The 16742-nt window shown below is 43.1% G+C and overlaps 1 protein-coding gene across 2 annotated transcripts in view; it reads right to left on the bottom strand.

The window, feature by feature from the left end:
- Window positions 1-8371: 8371 nt before the first annotated feature.
- Window positions 8372-16742, bottom strand: part of LOC138809387 (zinc finger FYVE domain-containing protein 26-like) — a 72177-nt gene continuing 63806 nt past the window's right edge. For both annotated transcript variants that reach the window (XM_069995901.1, XM_069995903.1), the window contains 5 exons: window positions 15886-16027; window positions 15499-15558; window positions 13829-14011; window positions 13200-13244; window positions 8372-10455 (listed from right to left, as the gene is read on the bottom strand). In XM_069995901.1, the coding sequence (XP_069852002.1) occupies window positions 10252-10455; window positions 13200-13244; window positions 13829-14011; window positions 15499-15558; window positions 15886-16027 (634 nt within the window). In that variant the 3' untranslated portion in view covers window positions 8372-10251. The remainder of the gene's footprint in view (window positions 10456-13199; window positions 13245-13828; window positions 14012-15498; window positions 15559-15885; window positions 16028-16742) is intronic.

The raw sequence follows: 16742 nt of genomic DNA, 5'->3' as shown, positions 1-16742 counted from the left end.
GGAGGAGGCTTTTCTTTCAGAAGAGCCACAGTCTCCTTATGACATTAGTTGGAATGGTATGCTGGGTTCCCTTGGCTCCACCACTGTGGTATGCCCTCAGATGGGATAAGCCAATCACTACCCACACATAATCCAGGGCCCCTCCCCTTCCTTTCACCCAGGGGTGAGAACAATAGCTTAAGTAAAGCATTTACATGAATTAGATATTCTCACAAGAGCTTTTGGGGTAGTTACTATAGTTATCTCTATTTTACAAGTGGGGACACTGAGGCTCAGAGAAGCTTCCCAACGTTCTCATACGTGGTAAGTGGTAAAGTGGAACCAGGTAAACAGATAGCTTTTCTTTTCTTTCTTTCTTTCTTTTGGTGCCAGTGTTAGGGCTTGAACTCAGGGCCTGGCTGCTATCTTTTAGTGTTCTCACTCAAGGCTGGTGTTCTATCACTTGAGCCACAGCTCTACTTCTGGCTTTTTGCTGGTGAATCAGATGTAAGAGTCTCATAGACTTTCTTGCCTGGGCTGAATTTGAACTGCAATCCTCATATCTCAGCCTGAGTATCTATGATCCCAGGTATGAACCATAGCACCTAGCCGAGAGAGCTTGTGCTCTTTTAAGAGTCCTCAGCTGCTTCCAATGGTGTAGGAAGTGGCATATTTCCCTGAGCCTCCAGTTCAAGCTACATCTTGCCTATCTCCAGCTTACCCAACACCAAAATTATTGTCTATTGCTCATCCTGGGCCAGTTCCATTTCTTTCTCACCATTCTTGTCTCCTCTCTACCCCCGCCCTGAGGTAAAAATTCTTTTCCAATTTTGCTTGCCTGAGAGACTGTTATATATTTCTTTAAAATAAATCAAGAGAGGAAAAAAAATCAAAGGGACTAGTACAGCTTCCCTTAGTTGCAATCTAGCCCACATCCAACTCAATTTAGCAAACAGTATTGCTAGACATGCAATGTTACTTTTTCCTGGAGGACCTACTTTGTGTATTATTGGATTCCCTTTGTTACAAAATAGACACTCACTTTGAGCAAAGGCAGGCCAAAAACCATGAAATATCTAGCTCAAACACTCAAGGAAAATTTGAAAGTGATAAATGGGGAAGGGAAGAGCAGGGATAAATCTCAGAAATTAGGATCCAAGTAGTAAATGACTGTGTTTTTACCTTGACTGTTGAAGACTCTCAAGTTTTATAACTCTTGGTCTCTAGCACTGAAGAGGTACTGCAGCTACTTCTTAATTTCCAAATTAAAAAACCCCAGGTTCAGCTTGGATCAAATGCTTATTGTGAAGCATTAAGCTGTGCTAAAGGGGAAAGAATCAGGTAAGAATTTGATCTGTGTAGAATTAGCTTTTCAAGCACAAAACCAACAAGGATTACTCAGTACATGGTGTCAGACAAAGTAGCTATTCAAATGAAAACATGAAGTTTTTGTTTAGAAATAAGGATTAGAAGAAAATATGGAAAAATATCTTTAAGCCCCTAGAAGGAGAATTTCTTCTACCTATCTCCCCTGGCCCTTCCGGCCCACTGGTGCTAGTACCCATTTCCTGGTACTTATTTTGTTGGGCTTTGACTTAGTCTTTCTAAAGAATTATACTATTTGAGATCTCCATAGAGTGAGTCTATTAACTTCAGTTAATCCATTTATAACAGCTTGCATACCACTCAGTGGGTTTACTTGTAGATTAATAGGCACATGCTAGCTCCCACACATGAAGGAAACTGCAACTTGTGTTTCTCTGGGTCTGGCTTATTCCATTTAATATATTTTTTTCATTTCCTTACAAATGACACAATAGTCTTTTAGATGGATGAGAATTCCATTGTGTACAGATATCACATTTTCTTGATCCATTCGTCCATGAGGGTCATCGGGGCTGACTTAATATTTTGGCTGTGGTAGATAATGCTGAAGTGGGGGAAAGGAGTAGAATGCAGGCAAAAATGCCCTGTATATTCCAGAGTTGAGAAAAGTACAAGAAGGAGTATGAAGATGTTGGAGGGATGGCACAGCTCAAGATGCATTGCATACATTGAAAGACCCTAGCCCCCTAGGATACTTTCGTAACGGGAGGGCGCCCCAGAAACTCAGACTCCAGGCCGGGAGATGCAATAAGCAAGAGGAGTTTATTCAGCATTTGCGCAAACGGTCTCTCTGCCTCCGCATGGGAGAGAGCCCCAGTAGCGGTTACAGGCATTCTTAAAGGCAAAAACCATAAAATTAGCATATAACACCAGGTGTCCCCGGGATTGGCCCGTTTAAAAGTCACTATGTACTCCAGCAATCATTTTTACTACGCAGGGAAGTTTATAACACTCTTTGTAAAAACGATTGGCGGGGGTGATTTAAAGGAGGTAGTCACTCTGGGAGGTAAGGGTTAGGGGAGTTCACATAGTAACAGGCTTGTGATTGATTAACATTTGGCCTAGTTTGCTGGACATGCCAGGTGGTCCTTATCTTGGGTCCCATTTGGCCACTTGGGGAATTTACTTGTTTGTTCTTTATCTATGACCACAAACCTTGTCCTGGGGTGGCATCTGGGCTCCAAGACTTTTTTTTTTTTACTCAATTCCTTATTTCCAGAAGGGAGGGGGGGTTAGTGCTAGTGGGAGCAAGTTTACAAAAGCAAAATCAGCAATTAACAATTGTAAAATGTAACTCTAATTTTTAATCTTTCAACATAAACTACTTTCTTAAAGGGAAAAAAAATTCCAGATGTGACCTAACAATTAAGAAAAGTCAGGGAAGGAGTCTGGGTGAGAATATTGAGAAGTGACTCTGATCAAGAGGTGATACTGTATCCATGAACTGCTTTGTAGAGCTGCAACTCCTTTGTACAACTATTTAAAGATAATACAAATATTCTTTTTTTGGTGGTGGTGGGGTTTGAACTCAGGGTGTTGAACTTACTAACTTGCTCACTTTTACTGTTTGAGCCATACTGGCAACACTGAAGGTCTCCTTAGGTAACATGAAAAGCATATGGGAAAAGAGAAATACAGCCTTCTGAGGTCCTGGAATGATTTCCAGAATCAAAGAACACTGCATTCTGAGCACTAGGGCAGAGGTAATAAATTTGCATAACTTCATAAGCAATAAATTTGGTTACTTTTTTTGATTATGCTAAGCAAAATAAATCAGACACAAAAGGACACTGCATGACTCTACTTATATGAGATGCGTAGAGTAGACACATTAACAAGGTAGGGTTTACCAGGGGGTGAAATGAAAAATGGGGAGTTGGTGTTTAGTGGGTAGAGTTTCAGTTTGAGATGATGCAAGATTTCTGGAAACGTAGTTGTGAAGATTGCTTAAAAATATGAACGTATTTAGGCCGGGCACCGGTGGATCATGCCTGTAATCCTAGCTACTCAGGAGGCTGAAATCTGGGGATCACGGTTCAAAGCCAGCCTGGGAGGGAAAAGTCCATGAGACACTTATCTCCAATAAGCCACTCAGAAAACCGGAAGTGGCACTGTGACTCAAGTGGTAGAGCCTTAGCCTTGAGCTGAAGAGCTGAGGGACAGCGACCAGGCCCAGAGTTCAAGCCCCACGACCGACCAAAAAAAAATGTATTTAATGCCACGGAAGTGTAAACATATAAATGGTAGAGTTACATGATGTATATTTTAGAATAAAAAATTAAGTCTTTCAAGGATTCTGAGTTGTATCTATTTAGAAAGATTTTCAATACGTCTAGATGATGAAGTCCTTTTATTCTTCTAGAATTCCTTTTACTCTAGAAGTCTTTTTATTCTTCTAGAATTAACTGTTTGTTGACACGGGGTTAGTAGGAATTGTAACTTGAGGAAGAATGTAAAGGGGAAGAAATGACAAAGACTTGAACTAAAACAATGAAGCAAAAGGCACAGTTCTTCTGATTGGGAAAGTAGGGTCACAGGAATTGGCTTTCCACTGGACACATGCTTAAATATTTATTGAATGAGGGGAGGAGAAGACATAGCACAGATATTTCTAACCTGGGTATCATATACAACAGTAATATTAATGCTAATATTCACTGACGGAGGAAGATGAAGACTGTGGAGGAAATTATTTATTCCATTTTGGATGTGCTAATATTTTTAGGTTCAGGTTGCCCATGTGGATTCCAGCAGGCCGAATGAATGTGGGAGAGTTAAGAGGAATAAATTTGGTTGAGAACTCAAGACAGTGAAGATGACTGCTGAATCTATGGACCTGGAGAGTAATGTAAGGATGTCCAGAGGGAATGATTAGAATGGTGAAGAAGGTTGAAGAAGGAATACAGCCTGAGAAGCAAATGATATAGGTGATAATCAATATTGGCTTGAAGGATGAGTTTTAAAAATGGTAGTCCGGCTGGGAAGTTGGCTCAGTGGTAGAGCGCTTGCCTTGCATACCTGAGGCCCTGGGTTCGATTCCTCAGCACCACATAAGCAAAAAGAAAAAAAAAGCTGGAAGTGGCGCTGTGGCTCAAGTGGTAGAGCGCTAGCCTTGAGCTGAAGAGCTGAGGGACAGTGTTCAGGCCCAGAGTTCAGGCCCCACGACCGGACCCCCCCCCCCCCCGCAAAAAAAAATGATAGTCCACTGGGTAGAGTAGGAGACGAGAAGATAAAAGTGGGAAATCATCAGGCAGTCAGGGAAATAAGGCCTTCTACAACTTGTAGAAGGCTAAGCTAACAAACCAAACATCTCAGAACAATGAAATGGGAGACAGGAAGCTAAAAGGAAACAAGGAGGTGGAAAGTCTCATTTGCAAGGACAAAATAACAAGGAAAAGTTGAGCACTAGTGGCTCACGCTTGCAATCCTAGCTACTCAGTAGCAGGCTGAGATCTGAGGACTGAGGTTTAAAGCCAGCAAAGTGTGACACTCTTATCTCCAAATAACCATCAAAAGGAGTTGTGGCTCAACTTGTAGAGTGCCAGTCTTGAGAGAACAAAGCTAAGGGACAGCTTGAATACAGGTCTTATGTTCAAGCCCCAGTACCTGCACAAAAACCAACATACACATTTTTATAAAGTATGCATGTAAAAGCCTCCAAGGAAGTGAGGAGGAAAATGGCACTGAAATCTTTGATGCCACATCTTTGTTGGGAAGTAAATGGAGATCCACCAATTTGAGGACTCTTTTTTTTTTTTTTTTTTTTTGGTCGATTGTAGGGCTTGAACTCTGGGCCTGGGTACTGTCCCTGGGCTCTTCAGCTCAAGGTGAGCACTTTACCACTTGGAACACAGCGCCACTTCTGGTTTTCTGGTAGTTAATTGGAGGTAAGAGTCTCAAGGACTTTCCTGCCCAGGCTGGCTTTGAACTGCGATCCTCAGATCTCAGCCTCGTGAGTAGCTAGGATTACAGGCGTGAGCCACCAGTGCCTGGCCCTTCCTTTTTTGACTATCTCCTGGCAGCTCATACCACTTGGTATCAGTGGGCTGGCAGAAGGCAGGGATCCAAGCAGAAACAATATGAAGATACAGGGAGGAGGAAAGAAGCCATCCAGTGACCAGATGCTAAATAAATCTTTCATAAAACTGGCAGTTTCACTGATATTTTCAGTGTGAATGAGGATGCAGACCAAGAAAAAGCCATCTTCCCTAGGGTTACTCTGACATTAATATTTGGTTGACTGGCTGTGAAGTCTAATAGCTTTTGATCTACCTCATTTTACCCCAGCCAAAGACATCTGGTAACTGAGCCCTGCTCAGGTTCCTTGACACAGTGCACATCTATCTTATCCTATTAAGGATTCCAGTTTTCTGTGCTGTAACATATCCATGTGCCAAGTCCACACCAGATGGCTTTCAGGCCTATTTTCATCATCACTGTTTCTTGTGTTTGTTGTGATACCTTTTTTTTTTTTTAAGTGAGAAGTGGGATGAGATCAGGTTTCTGGGGAAAGGAGATAAAGGCACTGACTATAGCCAGTAGCTCAAGTATCATACTGCAAACCTATGCAAAGAGGGCAATAGGCAAAGTTTTTTTAATTTTAAACTGTTATTATAAAGGTGATATACAGAGGGATTACAGTTACATAAGTCAGAATACATTTCTCCCCCTCCCCCTGGCTCTCTTCCAGTTTTCCCCTCAGCAAACAATTTTTTCAATTTGGGTTCTGCTTTTCTCAAAAACTTGTTTCAAAAATTCACGACTTGAGCTGGTCACTGGTGCCTCATATCTAGCTACTTAGGAGGCAGAGATCTGAGGATCATGGTTTGAAGGCAGCCCAGGGAAGAAACTCTGTGAGACTCTTTTCTCCTTTAGCCACAAAAAAGCTAGAAGTAGAACTGTGGCTCAAGTGGTAGAGCACTAGCCTTGAGCAAAAAAAACTCAGGAACAGTGCCCAGGCCCTGAGTTCAAGCTCCAGGACTAGCATCAAAAAACCCCACAAAACCCAAAAGAACAACAAAGCATTATTTGGTTTAAAGTAAAAAATATAGATTTATTGACTTCTTTTCTTTTGGTGATGCTGGGGACCACACATACAGGAAGGATCTCTAATGTTTGCTAGCAGAGCCAGGTGTGGTGAAGCCGCACTCGGCAAACTGCTGGTGGGAGAATCAGTGGCTGTAAACTGTCTGCGAGGTGACTTGGATTACTTACTAAACACACATATCCTGCGACTCCGTGATTCCGGGTAATTCACTGCAGTATGAGTGTGGCAAAGGGCAGCAACAGCTTAAAGTGTTTACAATAAAGATTGGTTACTATCACATTATACCACATAATAGTAAATTCATTATGTTTATGCATAAAACAGCCTGGAACCATACACTGGAAGTAACTGTGCTAGACAGAAAGGGATGAGAGGGACTTTTCTCTTATTTCCTTGGTGGTACTGGGGTTTGAAATCACTTTTGTTTTTGTTGGTTGTAGGACTTGAACTCAGGGCTTGGGCACTGTCTCTGAGCTTCTTTAGTTCAAGCTAGCACTCTACCAATTTGAGCCACAGCACCACTTTTGGTTTTCTGGTGGTTTATTGGAGATGAGAGTCTCATGGACTATTCTGCCCTGGCAGGCTTTGAACCATGATCCTCAGATCTCAGTCTCCTGAATAGCTAGGATTACAGGTGTGAGCCATAAGCACCTGGCAAAGTAAAAATTATTTTACTTGCTAAGCAGGTGCTTTACCATGGGTGTCCCTCAGCAGATGAGACTTTTATTTTTTTTTAGAACTCAGTACCTCATGTTCTTGCTTGGTTTTCTTGCTATGGCTGGAACTCTACCATTTGAGTCAATCTCCAACCCAGCTTTTTGCTCACAGCCTTTTCTGGCTGGCTTCAAATCTCCATCTTCTAGATCTCAGCTTCCTGAATAGGTGGATTACAGGCATCAGTCACATTCTTCTTTGTGTGCTTCTCCTAGGCCTTGAACTCAGGGCCTGGGTGTTGTTCCTTAGCTAACATTGCTCAAGGAAAACACGACTGATGGAGGCCACAGCAAGTTTCAGCCTTTTGATGGTTAATTGGAGATGAATCTCATAGACTTTCCTGGCTGGGCTCGCTTCAAACTGCAATCCTCAGACCTCAGCCTCCTGTATAGGTAGGATTACAGGTATGAACCACTGGCATGAGTCAGCTTTTTTTTCATACTTAACTGATAGAGATATAAAGAACTGATGCATCTTTTTTCGGCACAGTAGCCAAATTTGTCCTTCAGTCTGACATGTAACCAGGCCAGAGCTAATGAGTCAAACAACTCCCGAATTTTCTTTTTTCTTTTTTGGTCCGGTCATGGGGCTTGAACTCTGGGCCTGGGCGCTGTCCCTCAGCTCTTCAGCTCAAGACTAGCGCTCTACCACTTGAGCCACAGCGCCACTTCCAGCTTTTTTTTTCCTTTTTGCTTATGTGGTGCTGAGGAATTGAACCCAGGGCCTCATGCATGCAAGGCAAGCGCTCTACCACTGAGCCATCTTCCCAGCCCACTCCCAAATTTTCTTATAGACAGTATTCACAAATGTTATGGACAAGTTGACCTGACAGTCAATATTCACATTTCTAACCATCAACAGGAAGAAATAATTAGGAGTTTCAAAAACATTTTACAGTAATGAATTTGTCAAGCAGCTCAACTGCTATCACAATGAGCGAAAAGCCTCAGACACTCTGTTCCTTTCCACTACTTGCAATGTCCTTTTCATCTTGAGTCCCTACAAGTCATCTATAGACTGGAAAATGAAGTTAGTATATATGCTCATAATTAAACTTCAATATCAACACTTACAAATGAGATAAATCCTAACCACAGAATTAGTCATTATGAAAATTGTATAGAGAAAGTGGAAGAGTTGAAGGCCACTTGATCTTTCCCACTTATGTTTTCTTCTCAACAAGAAAACACAAAGAAAAAGTAATAGGTATGGCCAAAACAGCAAAAAGAAGTCAGGAAGCCAAGGAACTAGCCAGATAACACTTTATTGTGGTTTGCTAGTAGCAGATCATTCAATACCTCAACATGTACAATTGTTTTTGTGTAACTTGCTTTGACAGAAGCAGCGATGTGACATTTAAAGGCATTTAGCCTCATCTTATGTCAGTCTGGTCAATGGTTGCCTATTGTAGAGTTCAATAGTTAGTGGAAAAGGAAAATCTGGTCTTAGAATCTCAAACTAGGGACTTCATGATATGCAGCCCATATGTATAAAGTGCTTATGCTCAGTGCAAAATAGGGCAAATCTCAGAAGGGCAAGCAGAGGCCAGGTAAAGATATTGCCTGGGTGTCAGATGCATTCTATGACACAGGAAGGAAAAACCACTCGTTAAATTTTACTCCTAAGGGATTTTAGTATTTTCCTTATTTCCCTTCCTCTTCTCTAACAAGATCAAAATTGAATCCAACAGATGTTCATAGATATTGTTTTTTTATTTTGCTATTGAAATTTTTGGTTCAGATAGAAATCCACAGGGTTTCTAAGCACCAGATATTTATCTACAGCTTTCAGCTCCTGTTTGTCTCAGCATCACAGGTAAGATAACTGAGCTCTAGCTGGTGGAAGACTCAGGGTTTCAGAGCTCTCCTTTAGACCCCTCATTTGCAAATCCAAATCAAGAGTTTGACAGGCCCTTTCTCAAACACTAACATGTCACATGGGAAGAAAGCCAACCCACATTCAAGAAGTGCTTTACCTAGTTTTCCACCAACTGGACATGATCTGTTCATTGTACCCTCCTCTGGTTCCTATCCAGACTCTTGGCCCCAGGCCCAACTCTGAAATGAACCCCTAGTTCCCTCTGCTAAGATAGACTCAGGTGTTCGCATATTCACCCTGTGGTCTCAAAGAGACTGAAGAGAAGAGGAGTGGTTTCTTAACCAATTCAAGAGGCACAAACAGGATGGGAACTCAGATTCCCAAAAGCTAGCCATTCAGTCACAGGATTTCAACTACTATTTATCTCTCCAGGCTCTAAAGAGAAAGCCATGTTCCTGTACCCATCAACTTTGCAGTAGGGATATTTACAAGAGCCAACCTTGTGCTTGTAAACAACTGCCTTGTGTCCTTACTTGGACAGGCCTGTTTGTTCTTCCCCTCAGAATGAATGCAACAGGACATGCTCTGCTCATGTGATGTCCTCCCAGATTTGATCACGTCTACCGCAGCCAGAGCTTTCTGGTGCTGGTGTCGGAAAAGCCCCATCTTCAGGCTACCTTCCAGACTCGCGTCATTGGAGTCACCTGAAAAACCATTTCATTCCACAGGTTGAAGAGTCATCTATGAATTATGGGAAGGGAGTAGCTATCCTTTTGGTGTTGCTCTATAGCTTTCTGTTAAACCCAGCTAGTTAAGAAGAGCTACCAATGTTGCATGGAGAGGGACTGTGTACAAACAGGAGAACCCGGGTTAAGAACCAAAACGCAGGGAAGGTTTTCAGACTGGCAGAAGTCTAAAGTAAAGTGCCTCTTTTCAAAGGAGAAGAGTCTCATTTGTTCAGAAAATGTTTGGGCATAAACATGAGTGCATAGGAACATGCACACATATGGGCGCACGCACACACGCGCACACACACACATACATACACACACACACTCACTCACTCACTCTGAGGTAGAAAGAACTGGCTATCTTCAGACAAACACAGATTCCCAAGTCTACAGAAACATGGCACTTGTGTGAAAGGTCCTATTCTTGCCTAAGTAGGAAAGAAGGGGCCATTCCAGCTCTTTTCCATCTGGGGCAGAGCCAGAGAAGTCCTTTTCCACAGGAGAAGAGAGGTTGTAGGGCACTGCTCCTGTTGCCACAGTTCTCAGGCTATGTTTTCTTGGCCCTGCTACTCAGGATCACTTCCTGGAGCCTGAGCCATGGGTACCACGGGAGAGGCTTGTCAGAAGCCACTGGGCACAGATGTCTTGTACTACTGCATCCCCGCTGCTCTTGGCAGCCTGTTGCACCTGCTGGACAAGGGTGGTGGCCCGGGAGTGTTCTTGCTTCACGGCAATCAGGTATGCAGAACGCAGTTTGCAACAAGTAAGGTAAGCCTGAACCTGGTATTTGAGAGACAATGAAAAAGAATCAGTCACAGATGAGTCACGGACAAATATGCAGAGCTGAATCAGACGATGTAAGCAGACAGCACTTTTGACCAATCAGTGTTGGGATACTGCCTTTACTGTATTATAAGCAATTCTTTTTTTTTTTTTTTTTTTGGTCTGGTCGTGGGGCCTGAACTCTGGCCTGGGCACTGTCCCTCAGCTCTTCAGCTAAAGGCTAGCGCTCTACCACTTGAGCCACAGTGCCACTTCCGGCTTTTTTTTTCTTCTGCTTATGTGGTGCTGAGGAATCGAACCCAGAGCCTCATGCAGGCAAGGCAAGCGCTCTACCACTGAGCCACCTTCCCAGCCCTTATAAGCAATTCTTTAAGTGTCCTGGACATTATTTCATGGTGTTGATTACAGTATAAAAAGTTACTATAGCTAAGGCTGAGGTTAAAAACAAAGGTGCCCACTGCTTGTGATTTTATAATAATTTGGTGATTGATTGGTGTCTGGCTCCTTGACTGGACTATAATCTTCTTTGGTAGCTCTACCACTTGAGCCACAGCACCACTTAGCTTTTTCTGAGTAGTTTATTGGAGTCTCACGGACTTTCCTGCCTGGGCTGGGTTCAAACAGAGATCCTCAGATCTTAGCCTCTTGAGTCGCTAGGATTATAGGTGTGAGCCATTGCCACTCTGGTGCCCAGCTTTCTATTTTTGATTTTAACTGGATGAATGAAAAAAAATCTTTAAACAGGAAATTTGGACAGAAAAAAATGGATATACACAACTAGAAAAGATTTAATTAAGGTCTAACTTCAGCTATATGTGGTAGTATAAAAATATAATTACAGTACTCAGGAAGCTGAGGCAGGAAGATCATGAATTTGAGGCAAGCCCATGCTACATGAGATCCTGTTTCAAAAAACCAAAACAACTCCTCCTCCGTCCCTGCTCCTTCCCAAAAAAGGTCTAGCCTCAGTCAGAAATGGGCTGAACACTTTCTTTGGTCGGTTGTGGGACTTGAACTCTGGGCCTGAGTGCTGTCCCTGAGCTCTTCAACTCAAGGAAAGAGCTCTACACTTGAGCCACAGTGCCACTTCTGGTTTTCTGGTGGCTAATTGGAGATAAGAGTCTCACACTGCCCAGGCTGGCTTTGAACTGTGATCCTCAGATCTCAGCCTCCTGAGTAGCTAGGATTATAGGCATAAGCCACTGGCTCCCGGCTTTTTACTTATTTTTTAACTGTGGCTCTCTGTCCCAGGCATTCCCAGCTTGGAAAGGGGGTAAAAATTCCTTCTGTCTCTGACCAGGGTCTTATGAGCACCTCCCTGGCTAGCTTGCAGTCTAGGTGGGAGAGCAGTAAGGTCTCCATGAGCCCCATGAAACTCATTGGAGGCTGTCCTTCTGCTCAACAGTCCCTCCTATTAGTCGCACGTGTCTTTTGTCTTTGTCACTAACATCTTTCTTTCCTCAGCTCAGTTTCATATCATTTTCTATTACTAAAAGCTCTCTGTCCTGTCCTTGGCTCACTGAATCAGGTCATACTGTTTGGGGTATGAATGTGCTGTCCTACTGGGCCCGGGTGGGGGGAGGGGAGTGTGGAGAGGGGCCGTGAGATCTTACTTAGGCCTCCAGCTCTAATTAAGCCTATGAAATATCACAAGTTGGAAGGCAAAATTCCTATTTAGAGAAGAAGGGCATTTTGCCAGAGTTTGGAATAGGATTTTGGCAAGATTTTGTGGCTTGAAATCATGTCAGTTCATACAGTCGCTGAGAAAAAAACATACTTGAAAAGTAGTAATAATTGTCTAGACTGTAGAGTATGTCTTTCACAGGGACAAAGCCACTGTCCCGTTGCAGGGGAGCTCAGCCAGCGAAGGCTTAGGAAAGAACCCTAGTGTGGGACTCAGGGAATCTAGGTATTTTTCCTGGCTGTTGTGTTCTCCATCTGATTCTAGAAAAGTACTTCTCCATAGTTCAGAATATTGGAATTTTCTTCTTTCCAAGGATCTCATTAGGAGGTTGTAGAAATAATGAAGAAATATTTAGAACATGAACTTCTTAACATCTAGACTAAAAAATGGCCTGTACCTTCTGTGTGGCGATTAGCAATAAGCCCTGGAGAACAGCTCTGTTACTTTAGAAGACACTGTTTGCCTAACATAAGGTTTCATCATAAGGGACTTAGTTGCCAGAACATTCCTCTGCAGATGGCAGGGCAGCTCAGTCTGGCTTGGCTTGGGGCCTTCTTGCAGATGGCAGGAAGATCATAGTTAGCCACAATAGGGGCAGGTGGGAATAGTTCAACATGGCTGGCAATCCTCAATGAGGATATGAGAAGCAATGTTCATCCATTTCCCAAACAGGGAAGGTAAGAGTTCACTAGCACTAGGGTAGAGCCTATCCTGATGAATAAAAAAAAGAAAGAAAAAAAAAGGACATTGTTGGCTAAAGGGTTGTGTGGGGCCTTTTCTTACTGTCCCCACTGCTTTCCAGGATAAAGTAATAATTGCTCACTTTATTTAGTCAGTCAACTTAAAGGAGGCACGTTGTAGGGCTCTCTGAGGAGGACCTCAGTATAAATGGAAATTTAAGAGCAGTCTTGGGGACCTATTTATTCCCTCCTTACCAAAGCCCTATCCAAGTCCCAGTTCTACCTCTGGATAACACATAAGCTGGGATAGAAGACTGCACAGAACTGTGGCTGGGAGCAAGAAAAGTAACCACGGCTGCTCATTAGCATTGCCTTACCTTATTGTCATCGTTGTGTATTGCCTGGATCAGGCCCTCCAACTCCTGTGTAGAACAGAGACAAAGCAGTATGAGCAGGAGAAGGCTTTGTAGCTGGGAGCCAGGGCCCAATCCAGTCTCAGCTTAATCACTGAGACTCCAGGTGGGGGGCGGGGTGCCTGCCTGACTCTTCTTTTAAAAACTCAACTCCTGTTAGAATAGCAATAAAGGAAATCTAGTGCTAACAACAAAGGTGGCAATTTCAGGAGAAGGAACATCTCTTGAGAAGCCTGTCCTTGGCCTTCACAGATAGATGTGGTGGTTTAGCTCACAAAGAAGCCATTTGCCTGCCATTTGCAGGCAGCACACCTCAAAGACCATCAGCTGGCCTTTCCTGATCTCCTGTAGAATCACAGAGAGCAGCTCAACTCTGTCAGTCCACAGAACTTTTCAGGGGCACACGATACTAGATAGAGGTACACCTTCTGGGTACAGAGGTCATGAATTTTCTTAGCAGGGAAGACCATTATTGCAAAGGTCAGAAAGATAAAAGGATCTTGTGGCATTTCAGACACATTATGGGGAACAGAGAAAGTAAGATGGTAAGATTGAAGTAGATGGAGGATCAGAGAGGCAGGGAGTGAGTGCACCTGCGGTGGGATTCTCTTGAAGGCTTCCACGCAGTTGAGAAGGATGGTGTCCCCATCGCTTTTGGCTGCCATGCCTGACTCACTGACACATTTGAGCAGTTGTCGGATCTCGCTGTATTTCTCCTTTTCCACCAGCTGCCGGGCAGCTCTACAGTAGGTGGCAGCAGCATCCAGCTGGAAGTCCTGGAAAGGAATAAGGGATGATGGCCTTAGGATGGCAGGGGACACTGCAGGAAGGGAGGAGGCATGCTTAATGTAGATAAGCCATGTGGTCTGTAGTCTCAATAGGAAGTATAAATACAAATATAAACAAACCAAAAACAAACAGCAAGCTCCACTTTGGAGTCAGGCAGATATTTTGCATAAATCCATAAAAATTATGATTTTAATATCTGAAATGGTACATCTTGCTGAGCACTGGTAATTACAAGACTTACACCTGTAATTCTTTTTTTTTTATTTCTAAATCAGGGTTTTGTTTTTTTTTCTAAATTTTTTTTTTTTTTTTGTCGGTTGCGGGGCTTGAACTCTGGGCCTGGGCGCTGTCCCTCAGCTCTTCAGCTCAAGGCGAGCGCTCTACCACTTGAGCTACAGCGCCACTTCCTTATTTTAATTTTTTATTGTAAAAATACTGGACAGAGGGACACATGTAATTCCTGCTACTCAGAGGCTGAGATCTGAGGGTCATGGTTCAAAGCCAACAAGAAAAATCAGGAAAATCCTTGAGACTCTTATCTCCATTTCATCACCGATAAGCTGGAAGCAGAAGTGTGACTCAAGTAGTAGAGTGCCAGTGTTGAGTGAAAAAGCTCTGAGTTCAAGGCCAGTACTGGCAAAAATAAAATAATGAAGTGGCACTTTCTGAAAATATTCTGATCTAATTTCCAAGATCATTTTGTTTTGTCTCCTGAGTTACCTTTCTCTGGAAAATGGCATAAGGAATTTGTCATCCTGGATACCTGGCATTGGGCTAAGAGCTGCCTTAGTGTTCAGAAAAAGGCTGATTTGCTGAAAACTGCCAGATAAATGCCTTAAAGTTGGTCTAGATGAACCATTAGGCCACAGGCCTGGGGGATCTTCTCCCAGGTGCTCTCTCCAGCCACACTCCCCTGTGAATACTGGCGGAGATTCTTCAGGAAAAGCTATAGGAACAACATGTTTTACACTAAGGTTTCAGGGACTTACTTGATAGCTTTTGATTGGTTATTGGCTTTTTGGCAAAGTGATCTAGAGTCTTGCATTTGACCCAGTTCAATAATTGCCACCTCCCTGATTTTGTCCTTATAGTACATAAAAATCTGCCTTCCTTTAGATAAACATTTTTATTTATTTATTTATTTTTATTTATTTTTTGCCGGTCGTGGGGCTTGAACTCTGGGCCTGGGCACTGTCCCTGTGCTCTTCAGCTAAAGGTGTGTGCTCTACCGATTGAGCCACAGCACCACTTTGGGTTTTCTAGTGGTTAATTGGAGATAAGAGTCTCACAGACTTTTCTGCCCAGGCTGGCTTTGAACTGTGATCCTCAGATCTCAGCCTCCTGAGTAGCTAGGATTACAGGCGGGAGCCACCAGTGCCCGGCTAGATAAACATTTTAAAAGAATGATCTCTCACAGAAATGTGAGCAATGTGCTGATTGCCCTCCGCATAATCTTGAATAATCCAAGTCATACCTGCAGAACACGGAATGCTATTCCAAAACCATCTTCTACATTTTTCCCTCCTAGCATGATCTGAAAGGACAGAAACACATCTTGTAAGAAATACTAATTCCTAGAAATGCTCCTTAATCAAGAATGAGAACCACTAATTTTTTTTTTTTTGGTTCCGGTCCTGGGGCCTGAACTCTGGGCCTGGGCGCTGTCCCTCAGCTTTTCAGCCCAAGGCTAGCGCTAAGTGCCAGACATTCAGGACACAGAGTGAGGAAACAGACTTAGTTCCCAGCCACCTGTGGCTCCTGTTCCAGTGGGAGGGCAGCCATCAAACAATACACTTGAGGCCCAGATGATTAAAACTATGATAAGTCCTGAAAGACGCAATCGGTCTGTGAAACACTATACCTTGCAGGCAACTTCCATTTTCATGTGGTTATTTCCAAACAGTGTTGGCAGAGGCAGAGTGGTGATTTGAGAGGTCCCAGCACTTTCACACCGATGTAAGAATCTGGTCACTTCCATCTGCAGCTGAAGTGTATTCATGTGCCTAGGGGGACAGGACGTGAAGAGTCTAGCCTCCTAAGAGGCTTCTAGAGGAGCGAGCTGCGTGGGGCTGGGTGACTGAGCACTTGTAAGATGAGGGTGACAGAAAAAACAAATGAAACCATGTGAAGGGAAAAAGAGATCTAAAATATCCTCTGAGCAGGTATGACCAAACAAAACTGGGTTAATCTAGTACCCTGTACAGATGTACAGCAGTTCAGGTGTACAATGGAATTGAACAAGGGCCAGGCATAGGATCAGAAAGTATTTACTGAGCACCTGTTTCAAGGGCAACACCAGAAGTCAAAGGAGGCATGGGTCATGCCCTTGAATTTATAAATGAGAGGAGAAAGGAAGAGCAACACCGGAGAACATCCAGTGATTAAGCCAATGAAAGCAACAGATGGGAAAGATATGTCATTTTCTTTAGATGTTGCATTCTAAGTGGAAGTATCAAGCAAGCTTAACTGGATTTTAAGCCTAAAGGAAGAAAGGACTTGGTGCTTTGAGGAAAGCATCTAAGACTGATGCTTAGCAAGGAAGAAGACAGGAGGAGAGACAGATGGAGACAACAGTAGGGACTATATCATGCAGGACCTTTTTGTGATCCACTGTAAGGAGTGAAGAATTTGGTTTATTTGTAGCATGTGATTCTAATCCTCCTTATCCCCTCTTGCTCTATAAGCTCCTCTAAATAACTTTCTGTACTTATCTAGACT

This window comes from Dipodomys merriami, unplaced genomic scaffold, assembly GCF_024711535.1.
Source record: "Dipodomys merriami isolate MVZ:Mamm:240054 unplaced genomic scaffold, mDipMer1.0.p SCAF_497, whole genome shotgun sequence".
NCBI lineage: Eukaryota > Metazoa > Chordata > Mammalia > Rodentia > Heteromyidae > Dipodomys > Dipodomys merriami.
This window is presented reverse-complemented; position numbering and strand designations above follow the sequence as displayed.